This window comes from Poecilia formosa, unplaced genomic scaffold (assembly GCF_000485575.1).
Source record: "Poecilia formosa unplaced genomic scaffold, Poecilia_formosa-5.1.2 Scaffold0, whole genome shotgun sequence".
Classification (NCBI taxonomy): domain Eukaryota; kingdom Metazoa; phylum Chordata; class Actinopteri; order Cyprinodontiformes; family Poeciliidae; genus Poecilia; species Poecilia formosa.
Window position 1 is genome coordinate 3,160,770 of NW_006799939.1, and position 20,523 is coordinate 3,181,292.

The following is a 20,523-nucleotide window of genomic DNA, read 5'->3' on the forward strand; positions in this document are numbered from 1 at the left end:
CTTTTGTTGTTATTTTGAGGGTTGGAAGGTAAAAGGTTAGGGAACCACATGGGTTCAAACCCAGTGACGGTGCCTTCGTTTCAACCCAGTTTACTGAGATTTAAAAAAAAAACAAAACTTTTTTTTAACAGTGTATTTTTCATCCCATTTCAGGTAAAGTAATAGTATAAATACCATTAGCAATGACACGGACACAGTCTGCTTTAGTAAACTTCTATGTTTGCGTAGCTTAAAAAAATACTTATTTTCTATTCATTATATTATTTTTCACAAACCAAGAAAACTCCGGGAAACAAGATCGGTTTTCCTATGTTTTGGGGGTGGGAGGGAGCTGGAACTTCATTTCATTGTGTATTCATACTCCACACGTACAAATGCATATCTATAAAATGAGGTATTTATTCATACCAAATAATTTTTATTATTGTCATAGGTAAATTAATGTAGAACCGAGTCAGACATATAGGAAGACAAAAAATGATTTCTGATTTTAGTTTCTATTTTATTATAGAGAGCACGGCAGGATATGGCTAGAATGCGGGTGTTCTCCGGTCTATATAACTCCGCCGCCATCTTACATTTCCCAGTCTCCGCTGTTCTGGCTGCGTCAGTACCTGCTGTCTGCAGCTGCCTGTGAGGGAGTGGATGAGGGCTCCCCGCTGACGCTGCTCCACACATTTTCCTCGACTTTTTCTTTTTCCTTTTCCAAGTGGTTTTTACTCTCCGGAACCCAAGTGGACGGATTTGTCGTATTGACAAGGGTAGGCTTCAACATTCAAAACTATCGGCTTTCCTCAGTTTTCCTCCTTTTCCTTACCCGGGTCCGTGTGAACGCCAGCGGGAGTGGAGTTGGTTGTTGTGTGTATGTATGTATGCATGCATGCGTGTGTGTGTGTGTGTGTGTGCGGGCCAGCCGGCCGGGGATGGAGCTGCGGTAACCTGCGAGTCAGCTGCTTTCACGGCAGATTTTTGGGATGATCCAGTCACCGCCTTTTGGGGGCAAAAGCTTGTATTCGTCGACCTAATGTTTATAAAGAACATTTAGGCTGTTTTCCCAGCCAGTACTTAGACACGTTTGGATTTTATTGCCTTTTACCTAATTCGGGAGCGGAAAAAAACAGAGTTTGGATGAAACGTGGATATTTCGTCTGATATTTTTTTTAAGTAGTTGACATTAGTAAAGGTTAGCCTGTTAGCTTACAAACTGTTGGCCACATTCCTCCATTGTGACTCATGTTTGGGCTTCTTGAGTTTCGCCTGAGTTTTTTCAGCTGTTTATGCGTAACCAAAACTACTGGAGGTGGGGAGGACACAACGGGGGGTTCACGTTTAACTTCTTACTGGTTATTTCATCGATGTGAAAAACGCATAACGCGAATTTGTGAATTGTATTGAAGTCAAAGCAAAACGTTTCGTCTCGAGTTGGAAGTTTGTGAGACTCCCCAACCTGTACGGAGCGTCAATGCTGTTTTATGTGCGTATCTCAGTTGAAACAAAGTTTTTGTAGGTCTGACTGCAAGTCTTGGGTCAGCGTGTGTGTGTTTTTTTCCCTTTCGTCCTTTTAAACAAAGACCGACAAAATTCCTCGGGAGCCGATGTGCTTCGGGAGGAAGACGAGGAGGAGCCTGAGTGTGAAATTTGAGTCGCTGGTGTTGGGGCAGAAAGTCGGGGGCAGCTGTGGAGAAGAGGCGGGGCGGCTTGCACATTGTTCTGGTGTATGTTGGTGGGGCTTTAGTAAATATTCCGGGGCTGAAAAAGCCGAATTCGACCCATTCGGCTTTTTTGTTGTTGTTGTTGTTTTTTCTTTTGCGGTTTCTGCCGTTTCTCACCTTCCCACTTGTCCTCAGCGGAGCCGTCTGCCGCGGGACGTTCATGCGTCAATTCAAACCCACCAGGGGACGTTTCTTACCTGCTTTGACGCTGACGCTTCCTGACAGTGGCATGTAATTATATATATATTAAAAAAAAAAAACAGACTGAGATTTTAGGATTTTTTTTGACAAATAATCTGAATAATTCATTAGAATATGAAGAATATAGAGTGATATGAACTGGTTTCAGAACATGAGTGTGGTGGTTTCAGATATGACTTGCAGTGTTAAGAAATTAAAAGGCAAGTATGAAGCACATTAGTACATTCCTGTGTGTGTACTTGTGCTACCTATTTTGATCATTGTCTGGTATATTGCTTACTTTAAATAGGCCTTTAGGGATGAGACCTGTCCTAATGCATCAGTTTAAGAATATTAAGCTTTAAGAGTATTAAGCTATAGTGTGAATTTAAGACTAGGAATGTAGATGGAGATATTTGGATTAATTGTCAGGAGTTCCTGAGATACACTGAAGTTAGTAGTAATATTACCTTTTTTTCAAATACTAAAGTGTTTTTGTTTATAAAATGAACAAAAACACGATTTGAAAGATTGCCAAGGATACCTCAAATGTTTTCATACAGTACAGCTAGGTGCATATGTTGAACATGGCAACTAAAATGATCAATTTCAAATCAAGTGGTAGCTAATTTAATGTGTTTTATTCAGACTTTTTTAGAATGTTTAATTGTCTTTTGTGTTTGTGTTGCTCATCAGAGAAATCCCCAAGCAGGTTGCACAATGGAATAAAAAAAAAAAGTCGATCAAACTTGCTGTCTCGTCAACACACTTTTTTTATTCTTTTTTTTCTCTTTTTCTGATGATGCACAGAAATTTTTCAGACGGAAACGTAGGTGGCTTGTTTTGAGACGATCCACCTTTCCAGTGGTCTTGTCATTACCGGAACAATGCAGGGTTTCCTGTTTCCTCTGCTACTGAGTGTTGTCTAGATGTAGGCAGTGATTAGTGTTTGCCACCTGGTTCTGAGGCAGACTTTCGAGGCATAAACAAATAAAAACTAATATGTGTGTGTGTGTGTGTGTGTGTGTGTGTAAGCTACGTTTGAGAACTCCCAGCATCAGAAAGGGATTCTTCGTGCGAGCCCCGTTGACGTTTGTCCTGTGTCCACAGCTATGCAGCATTTTGCAGCCGAGACACAAAATACGACTCTGCAGCGGCTGCAGGCATTTGGTTCATTGTGGTGTTTGGCAGCCAGTACTGAGTGCTGCTGACCCTGCACTTTAGCCGGCTAAGCCTGTGGCTGCTTCTTTTTCTCTGCTTTTGCCAATAATGGGTTTTACTTTGGCTCATTTACTCATCTGGAGGTATTGACTCTGTTTTCTCCAGAAGAAACTCATTTGTCTCTGTAGCATGTAGGTGGATACAACTCATGTATTGTCCTGATATGAAATGCTTTTTAGCACAGCTAAAGGTGATGTTTTCCTTCCCTTCGCTGCACAGATCATCCCTCTAGTGGCTGCTGTGTCGGGCAACGTGCATCTGGTTTTAATTATCCGCCTTTTAACTGCACCAGGCACAACGCTACATACTGGATTTCACATATGGCTTCAAAGCAACCCACTGTGCAGATTCTTGTGGCAGCGCACACAGAAAGCAAGAAGCCCTGCAGTAACAAGTTTTTTCTTCTTCTTTAAATTCATCTTTACTGTTTAACTTTAACATTGTCTCTCGGTCAAAATCCAGAGATTTCTCTTTTGCTCATCTATAAAGGAGGAACTCCATTTTCTAAGCCAGATTAAACGAACCGCTCAAACCGCCAGCGTGAATCATAAATGATTCCACTGTGTGCGCTTCGATTGTATGTTTGATTTGCATCCAGGCATGTATGAGGCATGTGGCTCTGGTTAGGACTGCGTTGGGTTATATGAGGCCAGGGCGGCAGTGCCGGGAGGATGGCGTGTGAACAGCCAATTTTGAGTTCATGGTTGGAAACAGCAGTCGTCGTCTAATTCGAGATGATTCAAGATTGGCTCTTTTAGTCACCCGGCAAAACTATGGTGGTGGAGTTTCTCCTTGGATATCTGCTGCAGTTGAGCTTCATAAACTCACATTTACAGAGTAAATTTGTGCCTGTCTTGTTTTAGTAGCTTGTTTTGTCTTTCCTCCTACTTTTTTGCCCCCCACCTTCTTCTTTTTCCTTTTAGGTTTTGATCTGTCCAGGATTAACCTGGGATAAAATTTTCAAGTGAAAATGCGAGGGGTTTCCCCTCATTGTATTATAAGCCTGGCGGGCCACCAGGCTTTACTTGTGCCCCCACCTGGCTAAGCATTGCTTTTTTACTTAAATCTTTGCAATTTTTTTAAGACTTTATAGTTAATGTTCAGGTATAAATCTTCCAATCTTTCAATAACACATAATTATCAAGTGAAATTTTCAAAATTTCCTGCCAACTTTAAACATTTTATTTTACTCAAAAACACGACTGCCCTAGCACCCAACCACTGGGCTTAGCAAGTTTTCTTGGGGAAACTTTCAATGTGTAACAATGTTTAATTACTTTTACTTTAAATCTTTTTGCCAACTAGAGTTTTAAAAACAAAGTTGTGTGAGTGAGTGAGTGGCGCTCCTTTAGCTCCCACAACTTTTCTGTCATGTTTTCCAACAGGATACATTTCTTTCTGAGTATTTATTTTATAGTCCTCTGGAAAATATTGTAGCCTTCTTTTAGCCAGAATGACCAGCATTGCGCAGCAACTGGTGGGGGAGGGGCATGGCTGCAACACTCCAGGACTATTTGAGATCTCATAAAAACTTAGAAACCATCTGAGAGGAAATATAGACTGTTTTAAAACGGAAACTTTTTAAAGCCTCTCAGTAATAAAGCCGTAGTTAGCTGCTGCTTCTGTTCTATTTGAATAAACTCGGCTTAATCAGCTCCTCCATGCGTTGCTGTTCTCACCAGATACTGGAACAGATGCGTTGTTTAGTCAGACACTCAGAGGTGGCTCTCAATCCAGCTGCAGACAGGATTTTAAGTTGCGTTTGTTTCAATTCTTCCTGGATTTTGTACTTTGATAAACGGCCGATTGGACTCAATAGAATCAAGCTCTTGTTGGATTTTAAATGATTAAAGCCACACCTTTTTCAGGAGCACTGACGTAATAGTCAAAAGATGCTGTTGTAGTTTTGCATGTACTGTTACAATGCAAAGATTACATTTCAACTACTGACCAACGGCACTCTGAAACGTAGCAACCGCAGGGCTTTTTTTTTTCCTTCTTCTTTTTTGTTTTTGGACCGAGAGGATGGAACATTATTTTAGTTGTCCATGTGTTGGCTCAGAGATGCAGGGTAGATTAGGGAAATTAGGTCTGCCAGCATTTGTCACTTGTTCCAGAGGCAGCTGCAGCGGAGAGAAAGTACTGCTGCTGGTCACGCTACTGCTTCAGTACAACAAAACCCACTTATTGCTCCTAAACTGTTCAGATATCACACATTTCTACAGAGGATAGTTTTTTTCCCTTGTTTTTTCCTTGTTTGAGTTTTGCCACCGGAGGACAAACATGAATGTTTTTCCTTGTCCTGTTTCCAGGTTTGCTGAGCTAAAATGTGCCTTCAAACTAGCAACTTATTCACTCGAAATTGAAGTTAACAATTTTTTAAAGGAGGAAAAACAAGAGGAGCTCAATCAGTCGTCTCTTATCCTGTTAGGATGCTGGGGACTGGTATCCATCTCTAGAGGTCGTTGGGTCGCCACCAGGACAAACACACACACACACACACACACACACACAGTTGTACCTGTGTATCTTGTGTGTCTCAATGATTTGCGCTCTCATTCCTGTGGGTGTAAAAGAGGGGATGAGCAACAGACCCCAGAAAACCTCCGTCTGTCTCCTGGAAAATTACAAGTGGTTTAATTACATGTGATTAAGCAAAGTTAGAGGGACTTGTTCTGTAATTGTCTGAAACAGAAACTAGACCTCCCCTCTTGTGAATATCCTGTCATTTTAGTCATTACTGTGATTTTTGACACAGGATGGCCGGTGTTTGTAGGAGTCAGACTCTACTTGTGTTGACTGACCGGTTTTCCTCTTTGAGTGCTTCAGAGGTTGTTTCTATAGCAGAGCCTGTTGTTTCCTTTGATTAAAGTCTACAGTAAGTTTGTTTTCTACACAGGTTCCTGTCCCGCATGTTTTCAAAGCTCTGGTTAAACCAGACCTTCAGTTAAATCGGTTCAGTTTAGGTTCATAAATATTGATGTTACATGTTGGTGTTCAAAAATACCTGATTAAAAATAAAACAAAAAAAAACTTCATACGTTGTAATTTGGCTCATTGCTGGTCTCTTCACACGTGCTGTTTTTTATAAATGTTGAGAGTTTTTGGTCAAGTTAAAGTAATGGCTGGTAGAGTTGGTGGCAAGCAGCATGAGAAATGATGAAATGAGACAATTTCCTGATCTGATCTACAAAAAACAAACAAAACCCAAAGCTTTAGTCTTTACAGTGGCAATGTGACCCTGACTTGTAAACCTGTGGAAAAACATGCGAATAGATTGGAACCCAGCGACTTTATTTGCTGTTTTGGGCTGTGTTGTGTTTCTGTTTTACTGGGTAGAAGCTGTAGCTGCGTTTGTATGCTGTAGGAAATGTACTTGCGTTTTATTGTCTCATTAATCTGTTTAAATGCGTTTTTCCTTTCGTCTCTCATATGGCGCCTCTTTAATTTGAAGGGGCGTTCAGACTAGCATGTTGTAGCGAGAGTGCATCTATTCTCCCATTTACTGTCATGTTAATTTTCCCATGGTGGTTTTTGAACGTGTACAGACTCCACAGGTTCAGACTTTTCTTATTTTGACAGACCTTTGTAGACAGTTTTTCTTTACTCCAACTTTTTTGTTTCTGTCATAACATTTATCTTCCAATGTGAATTGAAAATGCCCCGTTTTCAGTTTTGCCCCCTTTCCCCTGCTAAATTAATCCCTTTTGCTTGCTCTACCTCTCCTGCCATTGCCAGTATTTACTTTCCAGCAGTGTGTGGTTTCGGCTTCAAAGCCAGCTCAGGAATGCGAGCGCCCTCCTCCCTCCCGTTGCCTCCTCTCTCCACCCAGTGCTGCACTTCCCTCGTCCTTCCTCGCTGGTAGCTGCTGCCCTTAATGGAGGCTTTTGTGTGCGAGCTGCAACTGTTTGCATATCTGTCTGAAATGGGAAGAGGAAACCCAAGAAAGGGAGGAGGCAGAAAAAGAAAACACTATAAAGTCACTTGTCTGGGTGGTTTCCTTTGAACTAATATCATCTTTAATTTCAGCTGCTTTTTTTACTGCTTTCCTCTTGTTGGATGTGAAGATGGAAGTAGAAATGTTTGACAATTTACTGTTTTGTTTATTTTTTTCCTCCTCTGCAGATCAGGAAGCTGTGTTGGGTGTGGTTTGAGAAAGAAACATGGCTTCCCAGGGTGAGTTGTTTGGGTTCACGGGTCATCTTTGCACAATTGTAGAAGTTGTCGAGCTTTTGTTGATGTTCTTGAGTAGGCCTGTCGCAATAAATCAAATAATCGCACACTAAATTAAAACAAACTCAATAAGTCCCATTTGGATGATTTATTTTTCTATTTCTCTCTTCCTACAAAAAGCCAGATGACAGAAGTCTTCATATTTGATTTTATTTTTTGTTTCCGTTTTTTATTTGGGATATTTCAAACATCTTCCAGTTCCAGTATTGTTTATTAGAATTTAAAGTTTGATCTTTGAGAATGTTTTCTTGCATTATTATATAACTTGAAAACGGTCTCAAAACAACTATATTGTTTATCACAATAACTTCTGGGACAATTTATCATCCAGCAGAATTTCATTGTGACAGGCCTGTTCTTGAGCACAAATATTCATCTACCGAGTTCAGTTTGAATGTTTGGCCAGATGTAGTTTGGTGAAGTGACTCTAAAGTTGGCTGAATTTGCGTCTCCTCAGCTGATCTGATGGAACTGGACATGGCCATGGAGCCGGACCGCAAGGCGGCCGTCAGCCACTGGCAGCAGCAGTCCTACCTGGATTCAGGGATTCATTCAGGGGCCACCACAACTGCTCCCTCCCTCAGCGGGAAAGGCAATCCAGAGGAGGACGACCTGGACAACAACCAGGTCCTGTATGAGTGGGAGCAGGGCTTCAACCAGAACTTCTCCCAGGACCAAGTACAAGGTAGGTTTCACCTGTTCTCTGCCTCCCTGTAGACGATTAGGAAGCAATGGTTAAAGTAAGCCAACGTTGACTGATTAAACTTCCCCTCTCTCTGTCCTAGACATAGACAGTCAGTACGCCATGACGCGTGCTCAGCGGGTGCGTGCGGCCATGTTCCCAGAGACCCTGGAGGAGGGCATGCAGATCCCGTCCACGCAGTACGACGCTACGAACCCCACCAACGTCCAGAGGCTGGCGGAGCCGTCGCAGATGCTCAAACACGCCGTGGTCAATCTGATCAACTACCAAGATGATGCCGAGCTCGCCACCAGAGCCATACCGGAACTCACCAAGCTACTCAACGACGAGGACCAGGTCATCATCCTCAGCAATGCCTGGTCCAGATTAGGGCTGGGAAATGTGGCTTAGAAATATGTCATTAAAAAATGACATATAACAAGGAAGGGATGTCATTACAAAAATACAAAAGACAATATTAAAAAAAAATTAAATATTTCTCACAGATGTACTACTTCATTCTTCAAATATAAAGGCTTCTTTCTGATAATATTGAGATTTTATTTTCATATTATTTAAACTTTATTCTTGTATCATGACTTCTTCAAAAAAAAATTGTAGTAGAGTTGATCTAAATACAAAACTTAAATAAATGGAAGCTGTAAAAAACGCTTGTCAAGCATTCAGCACTCTGAATTCTGGATTAAATTTTTTTTTAAGAAGTAAATCTTCAAAACCCGAAAATTCAGTTAATCAATAAAATCAGTTCATTGCCCAGCTCTATCCCAGAGCTTCTTTTTTTTTAACGCAATGATCAAAATGACATGGTTCCATCTTCCATCCAGGTGGTAGTTAACAAAGCAGCAGTGATGGTCCACCAGCTTTCGAAGAAGGAAGCCTCTCGTCACGCCATCATGCGCTCCCCTCAGATGGTCTCTGCGATCGTCAGGACCATGCAGAACACCAACGACATGGAGACGGCCCGCTGCACGGCAGGAGCTCTGCACAACCTGTCCCACCACAGAGAGGGGCTGCTGGCCATCTTCAAGTCTGGAGGAATACCGGCTCTAGTTAAAATGCTCGGGTAGGCGGCGCAGGGATGATTCCCACCGGTTGCAAATGTCTCCCAACTCGTCGAGTTTGTGTAGCCGAACGGTTTCTCCTCCGCAGGTCGCCGGTTGATTCCGTCCTGTTCTACGCCATCACTACCCTCCACAACCTCCTGCTGCACCAAGAAGGAGCCAAGATGGCCGTCCGCTTGGCCGGCGGTCTTCAGAAAATGGTGGCTCTGCTCAGCAAAACCAATGTTAAGTTCCTGGCCATCACCACCGACTGTCTGCAGATACTAGCCTACGGAAACCAGGAAAGCAAGGTGAGGAAGGAGTCAAAGGGAGGAAGCTACATGTCAGAGCAGCTGTGAAAGAGCCTAACCTGGTTTTGTTTGCGTAAAGCTGATTATCCTGGCGAGCGGTGGCCCCCAAGCACTGGTCAACATCATGAGGACCTACACGTACGAGAAGCTCCTGTGGACCACAAGCCGCGTCCTTAAGGTTCTGTCGGTGTGCTCCAGTAACAAACCGGCCATCGTTGAAGCTGGTATGTCTTTAACACTAAGGAACCGTTTATGTTGAGTGGATTTCCCAGCAGCAGGCCGTTCCATATGTAACACTGTGCGTCTGTTCAGGAGGTATGCAGGCTCTGGGACTCCACCTGACAGATCCAAGCCAGAGACTGGTCCAGAATTGTCTCTGGACCCTCAGGAACCTGTCAGATGCCGCCACCAAACAGGTGAGGGCAGCTGCAGCAACTCTGTTTGACCGAACACAAGACTGCATAGTTCCAGGATTCCTTTTTATTAGAATATAAGATTAGAATGATTTTTCTTTCTCCTCAGTCTTTATCTGAAGTTCCCAGCGTCTTTGTTAAGCTGTCTTCCGTTTGCTTTCCAGGAGGGAATGGAAGGTCTTCTGGGAACTCTGGTTCAGCTGCTCGGCAGTGATGACATCAACGTGGTGACCTGTGCTGCTGGGATCCTTTCTAATCTGACCTGTAACAACTATAAGAACAAAATGATGGTCTGCCAGGTGAGATTACACTCAGTTTACTGGCCTCATTTGCACATCTTTAATAAACTGCAGTCAGTCACTTGATGCGTATCCACTGACCATAGAATTATGCAAATTGGAACGACAAAAGTTAATTTGCGTAATGGAAACATGGCAATTTCAAATAAAACTTGCAGTTTTGGATAACGTTTTTGTGCTTGGATGAGCTGGTTTTCCAGGAGTATCAAAATGAGTGTTTTTTGAGAAACTTCTGGGAAAACAGGAAGTGGTAGAAGGAGGATGACAAGGCGGCGTGATTTTTAAATGACCTGTAGCGTGATCATGTGTGGTTTCAGTTGCTTTTCTCATTTAATGGAAACGCCGCAATTGCGAAATAGTTTTTTTCAACATTAGTGGAATATCAGCAGAGTCTTGCTCACGTTTGTAATGTAAACGCAGCTACTCATTCCTATAGTCACTAAGATCTCCCTCTAATTTTCAGCAACATTTTTGTTTTTGTGCATGAATTTCTCTAAACCTGTAATCTGTTCATGCCTCATCCGTTCGTCTGTTGCGTTGTGCGTTTCAGGTTGGAGGCATTGAGGCGTTGGTTCGCACGGTGCTGCGGGCCGGAGACAGAGAAGACATCACAGAGCCAGCCATCTGCGCCCTGCGCCATCTCACGTCTCGACATCAGGACGCCGAGATGGCCCAGAATGCCGTGCGGCTGCACTACGGCCTGCCTGTGGTGGTCAAGTTACTGCATCCACCGTCACACTGGCCCCTCATCAAGGTAAGCGAGCACACGCTCCTGCTCTTAATTTATGTTTAAAATATGTAATGAGCATTTTCTAGATTTAGAGGTTTTTGTTAATTCCATAGTGGAGCTCGTGCATCTTAAACATGCCGTGTTGTTTCCCATCAGGCTACAGTGGGTCTGATCCGTAACCTAGCCCTGTGCCCCGCCAACCACTCCCCCCTGAGGGAGCAGGGCGCCATCCCCAGACTGGTCCAGCTGCTGGTCAGAGCCCACCAGGACACGCAGAGACGCACCAGCATGGGAGGCACACAGCAGCAGTTTGTGGTAAGAGCAGCTCACGCTAAACTCCCGTCACCATAGCTCCAAGATGAGCCTCCATAAGCTCTCGCACACTTGCAGAGCGGCCATAAGAGCCCCAACGGCATCCTGTGGAGGGCAGGATGAGCAGGCGGTGCCGGGCTTACCCCGATCCTGATGGAGTGTTTGTGTTAACAGGAGGGAGTCCGTATGGAGGAGATCGTCGAGGGCTGCACAGGAGCACTTCACATCCTGGCCAGAGATCTCCATAACAGAGTGGTCATCAGAGGCCTCAACACCATCCCACTCTTTGTACAGGTATGTCTTCTGTTTGTTTTTTGTTTTTTTAAAACGTGGAGGTAGGAATGAATTTGACTGTGAGTTTCTGTCTGTGCAGCTGTTGTACTCTCCCATTGAGAACATCCAGCGCGTCGCAGCAGGCGTCCTCTGTGAGCTGGCCCAGGACAAAGAGGTGGCAGAGGCCATCGAGGCCGAGGGAGCCAGCGCCCCGCTCACAGAGCTGCTGCACAGCCGCAACGAAGGAGTTGGTATGTCCAGAGGAGGAACGACTGCTTATCATTTCTTCATCATGTTTTATTTAAACAGCCACCTAACTGGTTATATACTAAATCAATGCAAAAGGTTACTTCATATAACGAGCCATAGAGACTATTGAGACGGGGTGATGTGGCTTAAAAACAAAATCAGATTTTTAAATTATTTTCTATTAAAATTTTTCATACGTTTCTGATTTTTAAAAATTATTTTTATTCTAAAAAGACAAAATATATTTTTTGAAAGCGGCTTTTAATTCAATCATCCCGTCCGTGACTAGTATCGAGGCCTGTTGTCATATTAACAGAATATAGATGTAATTTTACCAAATCTATCATCTTAAAATTTTTGTTTAATGAGGGGGGAAGAAAAGCTTGGATATTTTATTTTTTCTGTTGGCGTTCTTATAAAATTACTACTTCGTTTTACTATTATGACTTTATTTTGGTAATCAGACTTTATTCTTGTATTAATTTGACTTCATGACTTAATTCTTGGGGGGGGGTAAAAGGGTGAAACCAACTAATTATGACCTTTTATATTTGATCAGAGTTGATCTGAATTGAAAAGCCAAATAAATAGAAGCTGTAAAAAAAAGAAGTAAAAAAAAAAACGCTCTTCAAGAAAGATGGCGGCCTTAGAAGCTCACGACACTCTGTCAATTGGTGAAGCGAAAATCCAGATTTCCCAAAAATCTAAAATTTGGTTAATGGGGCCAAATCAATTTATCGCCCTGCCCTAGCAACGGTAGTGTTTGTCCCAGAGTGCTGAAAATGTAATCATTAAAGCTGCAGCAGCTCCTTCTGAAGCCGACCCTCTTGTCCTTCCCCAGCAACATACGCAGCAGCAGTTCTGTTCCGCATGTCGGAGGACAAACCTCAAGACTACAAGAAGCGCCTGTCTGTGGAGCTGACCAGCTCTCTGTTCAGGACAGAAGCAATGTCCTGGAATGAGGTACTGGCAGCTTTTTCTTCTTCTCATAATGGTCCTTATCATTCAGACTGCTACTTCTTTGTTCACACATTTTATGCGTTTCCACAGACCGGAGACCTGGGTTTGGACATCGGAGCACAGGGAGAGCCTCTGGGCTACAGACAAGATGGTGAGTTACCTTCTCTGGTTGATGCTTCTGCAACACTTTCACACGAAAAAGAGGCACAAACACGTCAGAGCAGCTGAGTTCATAACCTACTTGGTCTCACTTCAGATCTACAGGAAAGTTTGGCGGAAATCTTAGTAGCTTCAACTTTTTAAAGCTCGGTGTGTGACGTCAGTAACTACCTGGGTGTGTACAGTAATTTTAGAGCCTGCTGCTCTGTTTACTTATCAGCAGTTAGAGGGAACAGTTGTCGGGTCTTATTTGCGTTTCTGCTTCCAAACTTGCTGAATGTTGGTGAACTCATTTACCATCCAGCCGCCGCGGCACCAAGTAAACTGCAGCATAAACTGGGCCTGAATCGCTTCCACACGTGGGCCGATGAGCCACCGTGTAGCCTGCCGGCGGGTGACCTGTGTTGCTGTGCAGTGTTTTGTTGAAATGATCATACTACTGTGTGACTGCGTGGTTTTTAACATGCTTCTAACAGCTGCTTTGCTTCCCCTGCTTCTCCTTCGTCCTCGCTCCCCCCCCGCCCCCAGACCCAAACTACCGTCCCTTCCACTCTGGGGGCTACGCAGGGGACGCCATGGGCATGGAGCCCATGATGGACCACGATCTGGGTGGAGGACACCACCCAGGCCAGGACTACCCACCCGTAGAAGGGCTGCCCGACCTGGGCCACGCCCCCGAGCTGATAGAGGGCCTTCCACCTGGCGACTCAAACCAACTGGCCTGGTTTGATACCGACCTGTAAATACCAAGACCACCATTACACTACACTTTCTACTAGGTAAGACCCACTTCTCATTCCACTTTGTAGCCTTCTCCAAGCAGCGCAGTGGGGAGTATCCCAGATAAATGTTAGGAGGAGGAGGAGGCTCACTCTGGCTGTTGCATGTCCGGACGGCTCCCGCTCTGAAGCTGTGTGATGTGGCGTTTGATCTCTGTGTGTGGTCCTCCACCAGACCCAGTAGCCTCCACTTCCTTTCCTTGAACGTCTTTTTTTTTTTCTTCTTCTTCTCCTTCCAGCTGTATCATGTGATCTGGATGAACCTGCATCGTGATTCACCCATATGGAGGAGGCGGGGTCTCAGAAAGTGCCTGAAGATGACTCAACAACAGCAAGCAGTTTCCTGTCTACAGGAGCTCCATTGGGACAAAGTAGATTTTTTTTTTTTCTTTTTTTTTTCTTTTTTAGTGCGGTTCGGTTCTGGTCTCTCGGCTTCATCGAAGGCTGACTTCAATCCTGACACGAAACACATATTTTGATCTCAATGAGCTTTTTTTTTTTTTTTTTTTTTCCCCCAACAACTTTTTTATGTATTGTTTTTTCATTTTTAATACTTTGGGTTGTTTTACTTTTTTATTCCGTTTTAAGTCTGTAATGGTACAAACTGAACTTAGCTTGCTTTTTCATTTTTCTGCATTATGATACTCATTTTTTTTCTACTCCCTTGTATTTTAAGTCTAAGTGTTTTTTGTTTTTCTTTCTAAGTGGTGATGCTCCATCCAAAAGAACTGGATGAGATTTTAAATGGTGTCCAAACACTAAAGGTAATCAGTTGAATTGTATTCTAATGATCAAGTGTAACATTGTGTAGCTTTTGTACAAAAAAAAACAAAAACAAAGAAAAAAAAACATGAATTGGAAATCATGGTCCAAATATCGAGCTATTTTCTTGCTTTAAAGGAGGACACCGACGTGTCCCAGCTGTTCCAAAGGGGGTTAGCTGACCGAGCTGGGTGGGCGTGTCTGTAAGGACAGGGGTGGAGACGTGCTCCTATTGGTCTGCTGTTACTAAGGGGTGAAGTAGTGAGGCGCTGGTTGCTTGTAGCCTGCTGTGTTCTGAAACAATAAAACGGACTGTCATTTCACCCACGTGTCTGTCTCATTTCAGTGAGTTGGACAAACTCTCCTTCACTTATCCAGCACCACCGCCTTTATAACATTTCAAATCTTTTAAAGGATTCTCTGGGAAAGACACATTTTGATGTCGATGGTCTGTACTTTTCCAAATTAATTAGCAGATTCACAGGTATTTTTGTGCAGGTGAGACCAGTACAATCATTCAGACTTGTAACTCGGCTTCAAGTTCGAAAACTTATTGCGACCCTGCTGCATCACAGACCTGGCATCAACACAAAGGCCATAGAAATAACATCCAAGTTCTGAAAATACCGACTATGATGCAATAATTTCACCCTGCTGTAAGAATTCATTAAACATCACACTGAGGTCAACTAGAGGAGAGACTAGTGATCCTGAGATCAAATCATTTATAAAAACTTCACTCATCTGAAGCATGTAAATAAATACCTGGAGAAAACAAATCACTAACTCCAAACTCTTAAATAAAACAAAGCTGCTTTGTAACGGGTCCAAACTCTTGATTCATTTGGTTTATTGGGGGGAAACATCCTGTAAAAAGATAATTAACCTCCAACTTGTAGATTTACATTAATGTTCTACTTGATGGAAATGCACTTAAATGTATGAATCTGAATAAGCTTGAAATGAAGTGAGAAGTCAAAGCGGTGAGTGGAAACGACACAGTAGAATTAGGAGTAACCACTACAAGTGGTGTTCACTACTTTCCTTTTTCCAGAATTGTCCTTAAAAAGAAATTCCATTTTTTCAGGCTGTATGGGAATTACGTAAACACTGTAATTAGGAATGTCACTGCAAACAGTTGGGCTTTTTGTACGATGGTGTATTGGAGCCATTGTGGAGTAAATTTCTATCCAAAAAAACTCAGAAATTTGAAGAGTAATAGAAACTGACCGGGAATTGACTTCTGAAACTCAGAAATGTTCACGTTGTTTTCTAGAAAATCTGAGATTTTGTATCTACAATGCATCTATAGTGTATTTTCTATTTACTATGGCCCTAATACACCGTCATACTTTTTTCTGCCCGATCAGAAACTCTCCTGATATTTTCCGTATATTTTTCTATCGCAACATCAACAGCTGAGTTATTTTTAAACAGCATTTCACTTTCCTGATGAAGTCTCCATCGTGCAACAGCAGCCGACGCAGCTGTGAGCCGTCCGCAGCCTCCGGCTCCCGTTGACGCCGAACTGATGCCCTGTGAAACTGCAGGTGGCTGTGTGTGTGTGTGGACACTTGGATTTCACACTTGGCAGATCCTTTTTCCAAAGCTCGCTGCACAGCTGTCATTAATAGATGAACTCTCCTGTGTTGCTTGTGCTCAGATTGTATTACCGCGTCTGACCTCGTCCACACTCCAAACGTACAAAGTGCAAAGTATTTATATTTTTAAATGAAATCCCAGTCATTTTTCACAGACTCTCCTGTGAGAAGAGGCCAACATGAACACAGGTCTGTCCTAATCTAAGCTCATTTATGTCTGCGTGCAGAACTGAGTGTTGTGCTGTAGAGGCAGAGTAAAGTAGTCATCGTTGACTGACACAACACACACACACACACACACATACATGCGTGGCCACGCTGAGGGCTAATCTAATGAGTCAATATTCTGTCATTAAAGCCAAATGGGAGCATCTAAACAGACTCCAAGGTCAGCGCTCTGATGCATGTGACAGCCCAAATTACTGCTCATGATGTAATCCTGTGCAGACTGATGGATGTTTTCAAATGAGCTGTCAACTCTGGTGACACAGCAATATTCTTTACCATCACTGATCCAATTTTTGGATGAAGGGAGTCACGACGAACGACCGATATCCGAACCGCGTGACTTGGTGGCGCGTAAAGATCTTAGCATACAGGAGCTGCTGACTGAGACTCAAATTATTAAAACAAATTTATTAAAAGAAGCAAAACGTCAAATCCAACAGAGTGTCTATGTTGAGATCTGATTGGTTTTCAAGTACCAGCGAAACAAAAATCCTACTTTCTGAGGATGCTGTAGCCCCAAAACAAACAGACTTTAAGAGGGAGCAATCAGTACTGGATTTAGAAACGGTAAGATGCCGTTACTGTTGGGGTCACCGAAGGTTGAATGACGGAAAAACATCTAGGACCCAGAGAGCTCCTGGAGGATCTCTGCAGCCCGTGTAGCCACATCAGCAGGACACCTAAAATGAAAAAAAAAAAAAAAATTATATATATAATCTCAAAATGGAGACGGAAACAATGAATTTATCTAACATATATAGTGTATTCTCAATAGCTGTATGCTTGTTTTACCTTATAAAGCACAGAAGAGCAAAATGGAATAATAGTCTGCTCCACATGCACTTATAATCAACTACGTTACATTTGTTCTGTTTTTACTTGCATCTGTATCAAAATCATAAAGTTTTACAGATAACATTCTAACTGCAACATGACTGAATAAAGTCCTCAGTCGACACAGTCAGCTCTACACTGAAGATTTTTCAGAAAATCCATCGTCAGCTCAACATAACGGCTCAGACACAAAATGCTTCACAAAATCACTGATCTGGACTTGGAGCCACATGATGAAATGAATAGGAAAAAAAATTAAACATGGTTTCACACATCCACTAAGCACTCCAAATGCAGGTGTATCTATAAGCAACAATATCATTGAAAGTTCAATTATTTCAGTAATTCGATAAAAAAAAGAAAAAAAAAAGAAGAAACTCACACAGATTCATTTCCACAGGTCCGCTCACGCCTCTTAACTTAATTACCGTCCTCATAATTGATCTAATTAAAACGTTCCCCAGAGGCCTCGCAAACCCATGAAAGTTTTGGCATTTGGATAAAGTGAGTGAGTTCAAACTGCAGAGTTTGGTCACTGATTACATCCTCACACGTTCTGCTAGCAAGTACACACTATGCAGCTACGCAGAGGACGAGGAGCGACAGCCAAGCTAAAAATGGCTTTAGTTTTAATTTTCAGCTGATTTTCAGTATATCTGATCGGGCCACCCTTAATTTACAAATATAATATGATGTTTGCAGGACTGAAATATTCGTTTCCAATCTTCCTACTTATATTAGGAACATATTTCTGTTCATGACAAATATGTGAAAGAGGAGTTTCTGCAAAAGAGGCTGGAATCTTAAACTGTCATTGGCATCTTTTATAAGTAATTAATATTGTTAGCACAGTAATACATTTTCCTGGCGTTTCCCTCGAGAAATTAGATCTTTACCTTAACTTTACCAGCATTTTAAAATGCTCTGCTGCCTGACAGACTGAGGCCGAAAAGTATAAAACAGCGAAACCTGAAAGGTAATATGTCTAGCTTTTAGAAAGTCATGCTCTCTCTCGCCGTCTGGCAGCCTGAATGAGTCGTTGACATGTCTTAGAAGATTTTCTCCCTTCAAATAACCTCATTATGCCTCACTACCTGGTTGGCCATCAGTAAGGGTCAATCGAGTCGATTCCTCTGCATTTATAGGTTTTAGATGATCAGCATAAACAATAAGCAGCTTCTCACATTACAGGGAGAAAACTGAAGGAAAATTATAAGAGCAACACTCAGCATTGTCCACACCACATGTAGCAGCAAGGGGGGCAGATCACAGCTGAGCAGATGGTGCCCTTTGATGCTCACTTGTTTCTGGAACATATTGCCAGGACCTTACTAAAAATCACCCCATAAGTCCTCCCCACCCCACCCTTTTGTTTTCTTTTTTTAGTTTGTTTCTGGTTCTGCTCTGGTCATAGTTCCACAGCTGCTGAACGTCAAAGATTTCTGCAGGAGATTTCTGCTGCAGCTGCTTCACGAAGTTTGAGCCCAAAAATTAGACAAAGTTGTTTACAGAAGGAGCGTTTTTGGTCCCGCGCGCTGAGTTTGCTGTCGGCGCGGACATCAGAGCGCCTCAGCATTAGCGACGGCTTTGACCGACCTGAACGTGGCGGTGAGCCAGGATCAGGTTCGGAGGGGGGCGAGGGGACTCGAGGCTTTTCTTCAGGAGCTGAAGTGACGCCCCTCCCTCTGCAGACGGTCGGGCTTGAGGGTTTACAAAAAAAAAAAGCATTCCTCAGGTTGCCATGGTAAAGGCACAATGACATCATTAGTATCTAGGCCCCGACCTCCGCTCTCCCTCCAAATCGCGTCTTTTCCCCTCTTCTGCCGCTGTCCAAACTCCTCTCATCTTCTCAATTAAAACCTCTCCCACTTCTTTCCTCTCCCCTTCCTTCTCGCCACATGGCTCTTCTCATCTCCTACCCCTTTTTTCCTAAAAACCTCTACTTCCCTCTCCCTACTCCTAGATGGGGTGGGGGGGGGCGCCAGCCTCGGCCACTTCAAAGCAGAGCTGATTTTTGCTTTCATCTGCCAGAGAAACGGGAAAGTGAGGCGAGGAGAGGAGGTCAGGAAAATAGGGAAATGGAGAGGGGCAGTGCATGCTGGAGATACGGGGCTGCGAGGGCAACAAAGGGGGTGAGGGGTGGAGGGGGGTGTATAAAAGAGGCGGCGGAGGAGAAAAGAGGTGGAGAGGGCGGGTCAAGTAAGAGGAGCCTCAATGGCAGACCAACAATACACCTTTAATATTGATCTGGCAGGATCTGTGTGTGATTGAGAGACACAATCTGGATGCAGAGGGGGAGGAGGGGGGGGGGGGTAACTAATTGTGTTCCTGTGTGTGTCGGCACAGTGCGCGCGTGTGTTTGTGTGTGAGAGGTCGCTGGTCTCATACATCAAAGGATCAAAGGAAGCATGGTCGCTATAGTGAGAAAACCCTCGGTTCAAAGAGGGAGCAAACATTCAGCCCACACACTCATGAAAAGCAGGCTGGTGCGGGGATGCAGGTGCACATATGGGAACACACACGTTGGACGGGGAGCAGTAGCCAGCGTTTGTCCCTACAGATGTTGGTTATTGATAACTACACAATCAGTACTGGTGTATGAATAAATCATGTGCTGCTATGTGACTGAAGTTTTCTTCTTTTTCGTCAAAAGAGCTCCAAAAATAAGTTCACTAGTGAAAGAGTATTTTACATCTCTGTCTGTTTTGTGAGCTTTTTATCTGACCTCCTGTCCTTTTCTGCTCTGACAAGAAGAAAAGTGAGTTTTGTTTTAGACAAGATGTGAAAGATATAACTGACATACATTAAAGGAACAGATGTTGTGCTAAAAAGAACAAAAAAAGTTTTCAGATACATGTTTGGTGGGATTTTATGTGACACGTTAGTTTGTAACAATGAATTTGGAGAAAACTGTTAAAATTTTCCACACAAAAAAAAAACAAAACAAAAAAAAAAAACAATAAACAGCTGAAATGTGTTGTGTGTGCATTTGTACCTCTTTACTCTGATACACTTAAATAAAATCCATTTGTTCCAGCAGGACAACAACTCTAAATGGTACCACCACAGCTAGAGCAAAATAGCTCAGATTAACTCTAACTGTAATTGTGGGGCAAATCTTGAAAATTGCTGTTCACACTCGGCCTCTACTGAAACTGACAAGAGTTTTATTTATACAGGACAGAAAAAAGGGGCACGAATCTCTTCCTCACCGTGTACAACAGATAAACGCACCTGTTGATTACAGATGCATGCCACACTTTTCAGATTTTTATTGCCAAGAACACTTAAGCCAATGTAACGTCAATGTTTCTTCAAAAATGAACGAAGTGTGAGGTTGTAACTTGACCAAATGTGGATAAAGTTCGAGGGGTTCGAATACATTTTCAGGGCAAAACACATGAAAATAGGTTTATTTTCATGCTTCTTGCAATAGCAAACCTTTCGCTATAATATGTTTCAGTCAACGGTGAGTCAAGAAACTATGTGAGTAGGAGGTTAAAGCTTCTCGTAGGGTCTGACCT

The 20,523-nt window shown here is 42.9% G+C and overlaps 2 protein-coding genes across 5 annotated transcripts in view; one reads left to right on the top strand and one right to left on the bottom strand.

Annotated features, from left to right (window-relative positions):
* Positions 1–568: 568 nt before the first annotated feature.
* On the top strand, positions 569–14,659 carry ctnnb1 (catenin (cadherin-associated protein), beta 1). Of its 2 annotated transcripts, XM_007551565.2 has the most exons (17): positions 569–761; positions 7,239–7,289; positions 7,804–8,031; positions 8,132–8,385; positions 8,874–9,112; positions 9,199–9,400; positions 9,480–9,624; positions 9,713–9,816; positions 9,978–10,112; positions 10,663–10,866; positions 10,999–11,157; positions 11,329–11,448; positions 11,528–11,678; positions 12,518–12,639; positions 12,727–12,787; positions 13,324–13,574; positions 13,814–14,659. In XM_007551565.2, exons 2-16 carry the CDS (start codon positions 7,277–7,279, stop codon positions 13,536–13,538), a joined length of 2,352 nt encoding a protein of 783 aa, XP_007551627.1. In that variant the 5' UTR covers positions 569–761; positions 7,239–7,276; the 3' UTR covers positions 13,539–13,574; positions 13,814–14,659. The 2 variants fall into 2 exon arrangements, with proteins under 2 accessions (XP_007551627.1, XP_016528361.1); XM_016672875.1 differs by lacking the exon at positions 13,324–13,574.
* Positions 7,932–20,523, bottom strand: part of ulk4 (unc-51 like kinase 4) — an 89,898-nt gene continuing 77,306 nt past the window's right edge. For 2 of the 3 annotated variants that reach the window (XM_016672483.1, XM_016672418.1), the window contains one exon: positions 14,223–16,845. In XM_016672483.1, coding sequence (XP_016527969.1) covers positions 16,785–16,845 — 61 coding nt within the window. In that variant the 3' untranslated portion in view covers positions 14,223–16,784. Of the gene's footprint in view, positions 8,058–14,222; positions 16,846–20,523 lie in introns of those variants that run through there. The other variant, XM_016672449.1, reaches the window with a different exon arrangement.

What these genes read in the sequence shown, in the direction of transcription:
- ctnnb1 (XM_007551565.2), top strand. An exon ending in TACTCAACGACGAGGACCAG is followed by an intron (nt 8,386 to 8,873) that starts GTCATCATCCTC and finishes TCTTCCATCCAG; the next exon opens with GTGGTAGTTAACAAAGCAGC. An exon ending in CCATCCCACTCTTTGTACAG is followed by an intron (nt 11,449 to 11,527) that starts GTATGTCTTCTG and finishes CTGTCTGTGCAG; the next exon opens with CTGTTGTACTCTCCCATTGA.